This window comes from Macaca fascicularis, chromosome 19, assembly GCF_037993035.2.
Source record: "Macaca fascicularis isolate 582-1 chromosome 19, T2T-MFA8v1.1".
NCBI classification, from domain to species: Eukaryota; Metazoa; Chordata; class Mammalia; order Primates; family Cercopithecidae; genus Macaca; species Macaca fascicularis.
In genome coordinates, this window is record NC_088393.1 from 45,856,346 (window position 1) to 45,870,639 (window position 14,294).

The 14,294-nt window shown below is 52.2% G+C and overlaps 1 protein-coding gene and 1 long non-coding RNA gene across 2 annotated transcripts; one reads left to right on the forward strand and one right to left on the reverse strand.

Annotated features, from left to right (window-relative positions):
• Positions 1–4,859: 4,859 nt before the first annotated feature.
• On the forward strand, positions 4,860–7,430 carry LOC102130333 (galectin-7). Its single transcript, XM_045380036.3, has 4 exons — positions 4,860–4,890; positions 5,268–5,356; positions 6,343–6,544; positions 7,226–7,430. The coding sequence occupies exons 1-4, from the start codon at positions 4,885–4,887 to the stop codon at positions 7,337–7,339; spliced, it is 411 nt and encodes a 136-aa protein (XP_045235971.2). The 5' UTR covers positions 4,860–4,884; the 3' UTR covers positions 7,340–7,430.
• On the reverse strand, positions 6,231–7,290 carry LOC135968687 (uncharacterized). Its single transcript, XR_010583627.1, has 2 exons — positions 7,041–7,290; positions 6,231–6,587 (listed from the first exon to the last, which is right to left on the reverse strand). It is a non-coding gene; the product is annotated as an uncharacterized lncRNA (long non-coding RNA).
• Positions 7,431–14,294: the final 6,864 nt, after the last annotated feature.

The window sequence follows — 14,294 nt, forward strand, 5'->3', positions numbered from 1 at the left end:
GTTTTGTTTTGTTTTGTTTTGTTTTTTGATGGAGTCTTGCTCTGCCGCCCAGGCTGAAGTGCAGTGGTGTGATCTCGGCTCACCGCAACCTCTGTCTCCTGGGTTCAAGTGATTCTCCTGCTTCAGCCTCCCAAGTAGCTGGGATCACAGGTGTGTGCCACCACAGCCAGCTAATTTTTTTTCTTTTTTTTTTTTTTTTATATTTTTAGTAGAGACAGGGTTTCACTATGTTGGCCAGGCTGGTCTCAAATTCCTGACCTCAGGTGATCCACCGTCTTGGCCTCCCAAAGTGCTGGGATTACAGATGTGAGCCACTGCGCCTGGCCAAGAACAAAGTGAGATTTCTTTCTTTTTTTTTTTTTTTTGAGAGGAAGTCTCACTCTTGTCCCCCAGGCTGGAATGCAATGGCGCAATCTTGGCTCACTGCAACCTCCGCCTCCTAGGTTCAAGCAATTCTTCTGCCTCAGCCTCCTGAGTAGCTGGGATTACAGGCGCCCGCCACCATGCCCGGCTAATTTTTTATATTTTTAGTAGAGACGGGGTTTCACCATGTTGGCCAAGCTGTTCTCGAACTCCCGACCTCAGGTAATCCGCCCGCCTCGGCCTCCCAAAGTGCTGGGATTACAGGTGTGAGCCACTGCGCTCAGCTAAAGTGAGAATTCTAAGTGTCATTTTCATCATTGGAATGTTGATTTACAAAAAGCAGTCCCTGAATTACCTTCACTGTGTACAAAAAATAACCAAAATGTCACCAACAAAATGACATTCATGGAGCCTGAATTTTTATTTTGTTTTATTTTTTTTGAGACGGAGTCTCGCTGTGTTGCGTAGGCTGGAGTGCAGTGGCCGGATCTCAGCTCACTGCAAGCTCCGCCTCCTGGGTTTACACCATTCTCCCGCCTCAGCCTCCCGAGTAGCTGGGACTACAGGCGCCCGCCACCGCGCCCGGCTAGTTTTTTGTATTTTTAATAGAGACAGGGTGCCACCGTGTTAGCCGGGATAGTCTCGATCTCCTGACCTCGTGATCCGCCCGTCTCGGCCTCCCAAAGTGCTGGGATTACAGGCTTGAGCCACCGCGTCTGGCTGAATTTTAAATCTCTACAACCACCTAGTGTGCAATTAGTTACTTTTCATCTAAATTATTTCCTAAAAGAGGCATAAAGTCAGAAAAATCAGTCTACTCCCTCTTCTTTATTTGAGACAAATGAACTTTGGTGGCCAGTCAGCGCTCAGGAGTGGTCAGGCCCAGTGGCTCATGCCTGTAATCCCAGCAGTTTGGGAGGCTAAAGCAGGCAGATCGCTTGACTCCAGGAGTTCAAGACCAGCCTAGGCAACATGGTAAAACCCTCTCTCTGCAAAAAACACACAATTAACCAGGCTTGGTGGCGTGTGTCTGTAGCCCCAGCTACTCGGGAGGCTGAGGTGGGAAGATTTCTTGAGCCCAGGAGGCTTAAGCTTAGAAGGTTGAGGCTGCAGTGAGCGGAGACTGCACCACTGCACTCCAGCCTGGGTGACAGAGTGAGATCCCCATCTCAAAAAACAAAACAAAAAAATGGTCAGGAGTGACACTGGCCGGTGGCTTCCTGGAACAAGAAAAGAGGCCACTATCTCCTGGACACCAGGAAACTTAATTGAGGAGGTGGTTAGATAGGTCTCCACAGTTCTCAAAATCAGTGAACTATAGTATCTGCATCTTTTATTTTATGGGAAGGATACCTTCATAGAAAGGCTATTGAGAAATACATACATTTTTTATTATTATTGTATATATTTTTTGAGACAGAGTCTTGTTCTTGTTGCCCAGGCTAGAGTGCAATGGTGCTATCTTGGCTCACTGCAATTTCTGCCTCCTGGGTTCAAGCGATTCTCCTGCCTCAGCCTCTCGAGTAGCTGGGACTACAGGTGTGCACCACCACACCCGGCCTACATTAACTATTTAAAATTGAAAAAAGGCGGCCAGGTGCGGGGGCTTACACATATAATCCCAGCACTTTGGGAGGCTGAGGCAGGTGGATCACCTGAGGTCAGGAGTTCAAGGCCAGTCTGGTCAACATGGTGAAACCCCATCTCTACTAAAAATACAAAAAGTAGCCGGGCATGGTAGGCAGGCACCTGTAATCCCAGCTACTCGGGAGGCTGAGGCAGGAGAATCACTTGAACCTGGAAGGTGGAGGTTGCAGTGAGCCAAGATCGAACCACTGCACTCCCACCTGGGCAACAGAGTGAGACTCTGTCTCAAAAAAAAAGAAAAAAAGAAAAAAGGCTCATGAAAACACTACTTCAGGCCAGGCGCAGTGGCTCACACCTGTACTCCCAGCACTTTGGGAGGCTGAGGAGGGCGGATCATGAGGTCAGGAGTTCGAGACCAGCTTGACCAACATGCTGAAACCCCGTCTCTACTAAAAATACAATAATTAGCCAGGCGTGGTGGTGGGTGCCTGTAATCCCAGCTACTCGGGAGGCTGAGGCAGGAGAATTGCTTGAACCCGGGAGGTGGAGTTTGCAGCAAGCCGAGATTGTGCCACTGCACTCCAGCCTGGGTGACTCTATCTCAAAAAAAAAAAGAAAGAAAAAAAGAAAATATTGTTTCACAACTGATGAGAAAGATAACCAACACTAATGAATAAGAGCCCATCAAGGATGCATATCTCAGTTACAGGAAAGGAACCAGCCTTTTAGACTGATAACAAATTGACTACAATCATTTGGCCAATCACTTAAGACAAGTTGGGGCTTGCAGGTTGGTTGGGTGTGAAGTCATATCCAGCCGCAGTGAAGTGATAAATAAAAAGATGTTCTTGGGAAACAATAGCGAGGTACAGAATGATGCATCAAGTTACGTAAGGAGTGTCTTTTCTTTTTGTGGACTAAGGTCTCACTCTGTTGCCCAGGCTGGAGAGCCGTGGTATGACCATAGCTCCCTGCAGCCTCTGACCTCCTGGGCTCAAGCGATTCTCCTGCCTCAGTCTCCCAAGGAGCTGGAATTACAGGCAGATGTGCACCAACCCACTGGGCTATTTTATTTTATTTTTATTTTTTGTAGTGATGAGGTCTTGCTGTGTTGCCCAGTCGTGAGTGTCTTCTTTAGAATGGTCAATAATGTTAGAATGACGGAATCCACCATTCAGGGGAACGTTCTCGGGAACTAACTGAGTTGGGCTGGTGGTGTGATCAGCGGACACGCCACTGTCCTCTCTCTTCGTGCCCATGACATGTCCTTGGCACAAAGACCCCTCTGGAGCTGAGGGCCTGGCCGCTTCCTTGGCTGAGAGGTGGCCCCCTGTCCAAGCCTCAGTTTTGTCCTCTGAAAAATGGGGGTGCTTGCAGCCCCCACCAAAATGCAGCTGCCAGCCTCCCTCTCTGAGCTCATGTGCCAGAGAACTGATCCTCCAGCTTGGTGCCTTGGAGTGTGTGGGGAGGGGCGAGAGGCTGGGGGCCTGGGACACAGAGGGTGGAGGATGGTTCCGGGTCTGGTGTCTCCACCCAAACTTTCCACTGCCAGCCTGCCTGTGCGCAGCCCTCTCAGCAGCCTGCTGGGTGGGGCAGGAGCCAGAGTGGGGAGTGGAAAATGTCCAGGAGGGCTGCTGGGCTGCTAGGAGTGGTTTCTGCTCTGCTCCCACACTATCCCTGTCTTTCAGAAGCATCTTTCAGCCCTGCCCGCCCCTCCCCCAAGCCAATTCCCAAACCTTAGTTCTCTTCTAGAGTCTTAGACCCAAGGGGGCTGTTTCGGGGCTGGCGAGAGGGTCCCCACCTTGCTCTGCTTTTGATCGAGATGGTGATGGGGTGCTAGGCCACCCACCACCCCAAAACCCGCCTCATCCTGACCTGCAAACTTGGTGGCATGATGGTAGCAGTCTTGGAAGGAGGAACAAGAGAGACTTGAAGGAGACAAGTGGGACAGGAATACGCAGTAGACAGAGTTAGAGGCAGAGACGGACAGAGTGAGACAGCCAGTCCCAGAGACAGAACCCACAGGAGAGGCACAAGCAGAGGTGAGGAGAGCCAGAGGTCGGCGCAGCGGGTCCTGCATGGCTCATGCCTTTGGCAAATCACTTCCCACCCCAGCCTCAGCCTCCTCCTCTGTACAATGGGAGTGACTCATGTTCCTCCTATTGGAATGGTGGGGTCCCAATCAGTGATTTCCTGCATATCCTGGGCAGCCCAGGGGCCTAGGAAATGACAGGCATAGTCCTAGTGGATCCCCTCCTTTCACCTCTCCTGACTGAGGACTTCCATGAAGTGGGCACACTCCAGGACCCAGGGGTGCAGCACTGAGGGGATCAGGCAGGCCCCCTGTGAACCCGTGAAGCTTCCCCGTCTGTCACTATCACTCCTACTGCGGCTGCTGTTCCATTGCAGAGGCAGAAGCTTAGATTTCAGCGCCGACATCCTCAGTCCAGGCAGGAGGTTCTTAGCTGGAGAGAAGGATCTGGAGTTCCCACCCAGATTGGCCTCCCAGGACCTAATACGTCTGTGTCTAAAATAAGAGAAATTACTTCTTTCAGACAGGTTTGAAAAGAACAAATAATTACATGAAATGAAATAGAGGCTCTCCGTGCGCCAGGCAGTGGGAAGGCAGGGCTGGAGGGGCAGTGGCACGAGGAGCCTTCTCTGCTGTGAGTTTATTATTGTTAAATGGTCCCTCTTATTATCATCTCCTAGGAGGGGCAGTGCACCTGGGCCCTGGGTGATGGAGGGGATCAGGGCCCCCAAGAAGAGGTGCCACTCCCGCTTCGCCAGGCTTGCCCCAGGGCCAGGGTCTGTGCCAGGTGTGGGTGGTGGGTGGGAAGAGGTGGGGTGAGTCATCAGGGCCAGCCCCGCCCTGCTTTTATTTAAGGTCCCCAGCAGTCCCCAGCACCACGGCTGCCTGACCCTGTCCCAGCCATGTCCGTGAGTGCTCCAGAGGCCCAGGGCGGGGCCGAGTAGGGAGGGGGCTGGGGGCTCCTCTTTCAAAGGAGCAAGTGGGCAGTGGGTGCGCCATGGATGGACCTGGGCTGTGGCCTCTGGGTGACCGCCCTTCCTGATTGTCCCCTCTACCTCTTTGTGGCTTCCTCTGGGTCCCTCTTTGAGGATTTTTGTTTTTCTTTGTCGCTCTCCCCATCTGTTTCTCTGTCTCTGGTCTCTTTCCTGCCTCTCTGCCACCCTTTTCTCTTCCACTGATTTCTGCCAGTCTCAGTCCTGATCGACTCCTCTGAGGGGTGACCCACCTTCTGCCTCCCTCCTCAGTCTCACTGGCTCACAGTGGCCCCTGCACTCCACTCTTGCAGAACGCTCCCCACAAGTCCTTGCTGCCCGAGGGCATCCGCCCTGGCACGGTGCTGAGAATTCGTGGCTTGGTTCCTCCCAATGCCAGCAGGTGAGACCCCAGGCCCTAGGGGTAAAGGGTACAGGTCTCTAGGCTCAGCTGACCCCCAATTTTTGCAGTCCAGAAATAGGGGCCCTAGGCCATCTGTATCCACCAGGCTACGAGTCCGGGGCCATTTCTGACCTCAAATCTGATATATTCACTTATTTGCCCCATGCCTTTGTGGCTGGGGTCCCTAAGTTTCCCTAAGAATTTGAGGTTCCTGGGTAATCTCAGGGTTCCTAGATACAGTCCTATGACTTCCATGTCTGAGTCCCAGGGAACTCTGGGAATACTCCAAGTCCTGTAGACACCTGGACCCTGGGAGTCTTTGCCAAGCCATCCTTTGACTTCCTGGCTAAGGAACTTTGGGCCTTCTGGATTCTGGGGCACCCTGGAAATACTGGGCTTCCTGGTATTCTTCTTTGTCCTGTAGAACCTGAGGGTTCCCTGGGCATCAGGAGCGCCCTGGCCATCACCCAGACCTCCTGGGCAGCTCCCAGGCTCTTTGGAAATGAGGGCACCCTGCCCTAAGCATAGTGACTTTGGTCTGGGCAGGTTTCTGCCAAGGGCCTCATGACATTTTGGCTGCCTTGGGAATCTAAGCTCCCTGGTCATTAGTCAGCCACCTCTCCTGCTATGTGTGCCTGTCTTCAGGTCCCTGTTAATTTGGGGGTGCTCTGGGAATGGGGAGTCCCAGCCCATAAGCCTTTTGAAGGACTTTGGTCTGGGTGGTTTATTTTTTGTTTGTTCGTTCGTTTTTTTGTAAGATGGGGTCTTGCTATGTTGCCCAGGCTGGTCTTTAACTTCTGGGCCCAAGTGATCCTCCCTTCTCCACCTCCCAGAGTGCTGGGATTACAGGGTGAGCCACTGCACCCAGCCAACATTTCATTTACTTATTTATTCAAAGTGAATTGTAGACATCAGTATTCCTCACCTTCAACATTTCTTGGTCTGGGTGGTTTCTGAGCCCTGACGGCCACCAACCCCACTTCCAGGTTCCACGTAAACCTGCTGTGCGGGGAGGAGCAGGACTCCGATGCCGCCCTGCATTTCAACCCCCGGCTGGACACGTCGGAGGTGGTCTTCAACAGCAAGGAGCAAGGCTCCTGGGGCCGCGAGGAGCGCGGGCCTGGCGTTCCTTTCCAGCGCGGGCAGCCCTTCGAGGTGCTCATCATCGCGTCCGACGACGGCTTCAAGGTGCGTCTCTGAGACAGGGGCGTGGACGCCAAGACCTAGGTCCCTGGAGCAGAGGGTTGGGCAAAGCCAGGCTATTGGTAGAAGGCAGGGAGGTTGGGGCGGGGTGAGGGGGGTAGGGAAGGCGTGGCCAAGGCAGAGAAGGGTGTCGTTCGACCCTCTCTCTCGCCTAAATAACTCCCACTTGGGTCAGAGAGACAGCAGGGTCAGGAGGAGGCGAGCACCAGCCCAGTGTCCAAGGGGTGGGCGTCCTAGCGGGAAGGCGTGGCCCTGACTCGCCATTCCAGACCCTACTCCCAGTTCATTCCTTCCTGAGGTCCGGGGTTTGAGGCATGGGAAAGAATGGGTTGGAGACAGCGCCCAGGAAGTCATCCTAGCTAAAGGGTTGGGGGGTGGAGGTGGCGGCAGATCCTCCGCCACCCAGACCTTACGCGAATTCACCTCCCTCCTCTGCGCTTTAATAGCGGGTAATGGTCGCGGATATAATAATATCCATTACCAAGATTAAAAAAGCCGTTTTTTACTGCGCCATCCAGTAAACTCGTTTGATCCTCACGCAAGAGTTAGAATGAACAATAGGCCCATTTTCCTAGTGGGGAAACTGAGGCCCAGAGGGGATGAGTGATTTCCCCAGGGCCACCCAGCATGGGCCTCCGGAATCCTCACCACCGACCCTCCCTGCAGGCCGTGGTTGGGGATGCCCAGTACCACCACTTCCGCCACCGCCTGCCGCTGGCGCGCGTGCGCCTGGTGGAGGTGGGCGGGGACGTGCAGCTGGACTCCGTGAAGGTCTTCTGAGCAGAAGCCCAGGCGGGCCTGGGGCCTTGGGTGGCAAATAAAGCGTTAGCCCGCAGCGCGACTGTGTCTGTGTCCCATTCACTGAGATGAGCAAACTGAGGCCCAGAGAGGCCAAGATACTGGCTCGGAGCCTCACAGCGAACCCGATGCGGAGGCGGGTTCTGAGCCTGCCTGTGCTTAGGACACTTTCTGTCTGCGAAGGCATGAGAGTCGCTATCTGGGAAGGAGTGGGTCTGGGGCGTGTCCTGACGCAGCATTTATGCAAAGCAAGCCAGGCCGAAATGTGGTCTGGCGGATCTGCTGGCGTTCGGGACGCGGAGACGCTCATCACAGGTCCTGGTGTCCCCACTGCACATCTAAGGGGCGCCAATATGGGTCCATCTGCAAAGGGGGCGAATGAGTCCCACCTTTCTGGTCACCTGTGGGCCCCAGTCCTACGCGTGGAAAGCGTGTTCTAATATCCCCGGATCCCTGGGTCCCGTATCCCCCTGCAGCTCATCTCTCCCACCCTCTTCTCTCCTGGCCTCCCGCCCCCAGAGACGTGCCGGGTGGGGCTGGGAAGCCCGACGGGCGTCTCCGGCCTCCCACTGTAGGGAGTCGACCTGTTCCGACTCGGGACAGGTACCCGCCTGCGCACCCTCGGGGCAGACGCGATGGCAGCGGCCCCGGCTCCGCGGAGCAGCAGGGAGGACTTGAAGGACGGCGCGGGGTTTCCGTGGCGCAGCGAGCCCCATTCCCACGCGCCCTCCACTCTCCCCCACGGCCCCGACCCCGGCCCTAGCCCTGGTCACTGTGACGGGAGGGGAAGGGGACGCCAAGTGCAGCCCGACCCCAGTGTGACTTTCAGGGTTCAGTGCGTCGCTGGGGCTCCCCTTAATGGCGGGGTTGGGGTGGGAGATGCTGGGAGCACTGTGCTCCCTGAGCCCGCACCCTCGCCGAGGCACCCTCGCCGAGGCACCCTGCAGCGGCCGTGGGTCTCAGCCCGGGACCGAGGAGGCAGGCCAGGGCTGAGATCGGAAGCTGCACGTGGGTGTTCAGGGCCGGCTGTTCCGGAACCTTAGTCCCGAGCCACAGCTTGGTGGGCGCCCCAGGGCTTGGGCTTCGATCCCTGCCCTTGAACCTCCGACCCCCTGGCGTCCGCCTTCGGCATTGCATCCTGGACCGAGGCGGACGCAGGAAGCTGGGGTGGTTCTTGGCCTGGCCTGAATCCGATTCTGGAGTCGAGTGGGGACGCCAGGTTCGCTGCAGGGCCCAGGCGCGTTCAGGACCTGGGGTTTTAGGCCCCTGCGACCTTCGAGCTGAGCGGTCACTTCCCGTGACTGGCCCTGGAGTGAGTGGGCGGCGGTCAGGAGGGAGCCCCGCTCAGGCGAGGAGACCTGGAAGAGGCCGGATTCTCGTAGTTCTCCGGGGCTCCTGCTTGAATGAGTTCGCTCTTATTTCATTTGGCTGTGACGAGTGGTTTTAAAATATCAGTTTTTTCATAAAGATAATATATGCATCTGGTATACATTTCAAAACATACACTGAAATGAACACACATGATTGGCACAAGTGGTGAATGTGGTTGGGTCTTCGGATTAGATGATAGCGATCCAGCCGTGTTAATGTCCTGATTTTCACCGTTGACTGACAGTGTACATGTGGGAACCTGTCCCTGTTTATGGAAAATATAGTTAGGTATTTGGTGGTGCACCATGTTTGCGACTTATTCTCAAATGGTTCTGAGGCAGGAAAATAGGGTCTGGAGGCAGGGAACATAAGGCGGATTCACACTTCAGCTATGACAGGAAACATCCTCTCTATTTACATGGGGCGTACAGCAAGTAACCAATGGAAACCTCTAGAAGGTATTTAAACGCCAAAAAATTATGTAACCCAGCCCTTGAGCCCCTGTGTTCCCGGTGCACCCACACTGTGGGGTATATTTTTATTTTCAATAAATCTCTGCCTTTGTTGCTTCATTATTTCCTTGCTTTGTTTGTCCATTTTGTCCAGTTCTTCATTCACGAGACCAAGCCCCTGGACACCCTCCATTGGTAACAGTTCATCAAAAAAAAATTTTTTTTTTTTTGAGACAGAGTCTCACTCTGTCGCCCAGGCTGCACTGCAGTGGCCGGATCTCAGCTCACTGCAAGCTCTGCCTCCCGGGTTTACGCCATTCTCCTGCCTCAGCCTCCCGAGTAGCTGGGACTACAGGCGCCCGCCAGGTCGCCCAGCTAGTTTTTCGTATTTTTTAGTAGAGATGAGGTTTCACCAGGTTAGCCAGGATGGTCTCGATCTCCTGACTTCGTGATTCGCCCATCTCGGCCTCCCAAAATGCTGGGATTACAGGCTTGAGCCACTGCGCCCGGCCAAAAATTTTTAAATAAAAATTTTTTTTTGTTGAGGCAGGGTTTTGCTCTGTTGTCCAGGCTGAGTGGAGTTGTGGATAAGGGCTTACTGCAGCCTCAACCTCCCAGGCTGAAGCCATCCTTCCACCTCAGCCCCCCAAGTAGCTGGGACTACAGGCACGTGCCATGGTGCCAGGCTAATTTTTTTTTTTTTTTTTTTGGATTTTTGTAGAGCCAGGGTCTTGCTATGTTGCCCAGGCTGGTCTTGAATTCCTGGACTCAGGGGGTCCTCCTGCCCAAAGTCCTGGGATTTCAGGCGTGAGCCACCACACCTGGCCTGTTCATCAAAAATTGAGATTTGTACTGTAGTTACAACTTTCTGTATATTTGTTATTTCAAAGTAAATATATATTTGTTTGTTTATTTATTTAGAGATGGAGTCTCACTCTGTTGCCCAGGCTGGAGTGCAATGGCATGATCTCGACTCACTGCAAACTCCGCCTCCCAGGTTCAAACGATTCTCCTGCCTCAGCCTCCTGAGTAGCTGGAGTGCACCACCATGCCCAGCTAATTTTTGTGTTTTTGTAGAGACAGGGTTTCACTATGTTGGCCAGGCTGGTCTCAAACTCCTGATCTCAGGTGATCTGCCTGCCTCGGCCACCCAAAGCGCTGGGATTACAGGCATGAGCCACCATGCCCGGTCCTATTTTTATTTTTTTTACATTTTTTTGAGATAGAATCTCGCTGTGTTGCTCAGGCTGGAGTGCAGTGGCGTGATCTCGGCTCACTACAACCTCCATCTCCTGGGTTCAAGCAATTCTGCTGCCTCAGCCTCCCGAGTAGCTGGGATTACAGGCGTGCACCACCATGCCTGGCTAATTTTTGTATTTTAGTAGAGACGGGGTTTCACCATGTTGATCAGGCTGGTCTCAACACCTGACCTCAAGTGATCCGCCCGCCTTGGCCTCCCAAAGTGCTGGGATTACAGGCTTCAGTGACCACACCCAGCCACATATGCATTTTCCTTTTTTTTTTTTTTTGAGAGGGAGTGTTGCTGTCTCTCAGGCTGGAGTGCAGTGGCATGGTATCAGCTGACTGCAACCTCTGCCTCCTGGGTTCTGGCAATTCTCCTGCCTCAGCCCTCTGAGTAGCTGGGATTACAGGTGCCCACCACCATGCCCGGCTAATTTTTGTATTTTTAGTAGAGACGGAGTTTCACCAAGTTGGCCAGGCTGATCTCAAACTCCTGACCTCAAGGGATAGTCCCGCCTCGGCCTCCCAAAGTGCTGGGATTACAGGTGTGAGCCACGGCGCTTGGCCCACATGTGTATTTTCTACAGGCTTCCTTTTGGGAGGCTGAGAGGCAGGCCGATCACCTGAGGTCAGGAGTTTGAGACCAGCCTGGCCAACATGGCAAAACCCTGTCTCTACTAAAAATACAAAACGATTAGCCAGGCGTGGTGGCACGCGTCTATAGTCTCAGCTACTCGGGAGGCTGAGGTACAAGAATCGCTGGAACTCGGGTTGTAGGGGGAGGTTGTGGTGAGCCAAGATTGGGCCACTGCACTCCAGCTGGGCGACAGAGACTCTGTCTCAATTAAAAAAAAAAAAAAAAAAAAAAAAAAAGGCCTTCTTTCTGTTATGTTTATGAAAATGCTGTTATCCATCTTCATTTCTTGTGCATTGTTTCAAAAATCTATGTGCATTTAAACACATGCACATGTAGTTTTACTTTTTTTCCTTCCTCACATAAAGGGTAGCACCCTCTACCCACTGAACCTTTTGGGGGGTTATCCACATTTGTGTTTTGCTTCATTAATTCTCCTGGCGCCTGAGTGCCCCATTGTGTGGAGTAACAAACAAGGAATGTTACCTGAGCCCTCCTTGATGCCTGACTGTTTCACATCATTCAATACATCCAAACAGTGCTGCACAGAACGTTCTGGGACCTATGTCATCCCTTTTTTTTTTCTTGAGACAGAGTCTTGTTCTGTTGCCCAGGTTGGAGTGCAGTGGCATGATCTTGACTCATTGTAACCTCCACCTCCCAGGTTCAAGCGATTCTCGTGCCTCAGCCTCCTGAGTAGCTAGGATTACAGGCATGTGCCACCATGCCCAGCTAATTTTTGTATTTTTAGTAGAGATGGGGTTTCACCATGTTGGCCAGGCTGGTCTCGAACTCCTGACCTCAAATGATCTGCCTGCCTTAGCCTCCCAAAGTTATGAGGTTATAGGTGTGAGCCCCTACGCCTGGCCATTTTTTCTTTTTTGTCATCTCCTTTCTGATTATAAAATATATACCTGCTGTGGTGGCACAAGCTTGTGACAGAGCAAGACTTCCTCTCAAAAAAAGAAAAGTAAAATAAATATATTAGTGTGCTTCTTTCTTTCCTTCTTTTTTTTTTTTTTTCTTTTGAGACAGAGTCTCCCTCTGTCGCCCAGGCTGGAGTGCAGTGGCGCAATCTCAGCTCACTGCAAGCTCCGCCTCCTGGGTTCAAGCGATTCTCCTGCCTCAGCCTCCCAAGTAGCTGGGATTACAGGCACCCACCACCATACTCAGCTAATTTTTTGTATTTTTAGTAGAGATGGGGTTTCACCATGTTAGCCAGGATGGTCTCCGTCTCCTGACCTCAGGTGATCCACCTGCCTGGGCCTCCCAAAGTGCTGGGATTACAGGCGTGAGCCACCGCACCTGTTTTGGCCTGTTTTGTTTTTCAATATCAACTTAATTGAGGTGTAATTTACACACAATAAAATTCCTCCTTTTTAGGTTACAGTTCCGTGAATACATCCGGTTGTGTGGTCATCCGGTCAAGGTACAGGACATTTCCATACCTGTCCCAACCACACCCTTGTCACCTGGGTGGCAGCCACTGATCTGCTCTCCAGCTTCATAAATTAGTTTTTCCTGCTATAAAACTTGGCATAAAAGTGCATTACTCTTTTTTTTTTTTTTTGAGACGGAGTCTCGCTCTGTCACCCAGGCTGGAGTGCAGTGGCCGGATCTCAGCTCACTGCAAGCTCCGCCTCCTGGGTTTACGCCATTGTCCTGCCTCAGCCTCCCGAGTAGCTGGGACTATAGGCGTCCGCCACCTCGCCCGACTAGTTTTTTGTATTTTTTTAGTAGAGACAGGGTTTCAACGTGTTAGCCAGAATGGTCTCGATCTCCTGACCTCGTGATCCGCCCGTCTCAGCCTCCCAAAGTGCTGGGATTACAGACTTGAGCCACCGCGCCCGGCCTCGTTTTGTTTTTTTTTTTTCTAAATAAACATCTGACAACTGTTGCTTAGTGTAATGTTTTTGAGGTTTATTCGTGTGTTTGCATTTCTTTTTGTCTGAGTTGCAACTTCTGGGCCTCAGAAAACAGTACCCCCAAATGGGCTGAGCACAGTAGCTCATGTTTATAATCCCAGCACTTTGGGAGGCCGAGGCGGGAGCCTTTGAAGACAGGTGTTCCAGAGCAGCAGCCTGGGCATCAAGGTGAGACCACATGTTTTTTTTTTTTTTTTTGAGACGGAGTCTCGATCTGTTGCCCAGGCTGGAGTGCAGTGGCGGGATCTTGGCTCACTACCTCCGTCTCCCGGGTTCAAGCGATTCTCCTGCCTCAGCCACCTGAGTAGCTGGGATTACAGGCGTGTGCCACCATGCCTGGCTAATTTTTTGTATTTTTAGTAGAGACGGGGTTTCACCATGTTGGCCAGGATGGTCTCAGTCTCCTGACCTTATGATCTGCCTGCCTTAGCCTCCCAAAGTGCTGGGATTACAGGCTTGATACACTGCACCCGGCACCTGTCTCTTAAAGAAAGAAAGAAAATATAAATAAATAAATAAATAAATAAGAGGGCCAGGTGGCTGGGCACGGTGACTCATGCCTGTAATTCCGGTAATTTGGGAGGCTAAGGCAGGTGGATTACCTGAGGTCAGGAGGTCAAGACCAGCTCAGCCAACATGGCGAAATCCCATATCTACTAAAAATACAAAAAATTAGCTGGGCCTAGTGGTGCATGCCTTAGTCCCCACTTGGGAAGCTGAGGCAGGAGAATCGCTTGAATCCAGGAGGCAGAGGTTACAGTCAGCCGAGATCGCACCACTGCATTCCAGCCTGGGTGTCAGAGTAAGACTCCATCTCAAAAAAAAAAAAGAAAGGAAAAAAAGAAAAGAAAATGAAAATAATACTCCAAAATGAAGGCCTCAGCAGCAGCTTCAGTAGCAAAAGTTTTCCTTGGACCTTTTCCTGCCCTCCTGTCACTCAGTCCCATTGTCCCCAAGGCTAGCTATGAAAACTAGAATTTCTCTTCCCCAAAGGCAGGTCATAAAAACCAAAACCCTTTTGCCCAAAGCCAGCCATAAAACCTAAAAATATTACTTTAACTTTTCTTCCACCCTATCTGTATAAAAGCTGACCATAGGCCAGCGTGGTGACTCACGCCTGTAATCCCAGCACTTTGGGAGGCCGAGGCGGCCGGATCACCTGAGGTCAGGAGTTTGAGACCAGCCTGACCAACATAGTGAAACCCTGTCTCTACTGAAAATACAAAATTATCCGGGAAATTAGCCGGGTGTGGTAGCATATGCCTATAATCCCAGCTACTCAGGAAGCTGAGGCAGGAGAATGGCTTGAACCC

Excerpts from the sequence above, each read along its gene's own strand:
- LOC102130333 (XM_045380036.3), top strand. Across the intron at positions 5,357-6,342 it reads GTTCCTCCCAATGCCAGCAG|GTTCCACGTAAACCTGCTGT; the intron begins GTGAGACCCCAG and ends CCCCACTTCCAG. Across the intron at positions 6,545-7,225 it reads CGTCCGACGACGGCTTCAAG|GCCGTGGTTGGGGATGCCCA; the intron begins GTGCGTCTCTGA and ends CCCTCCCTGCAG.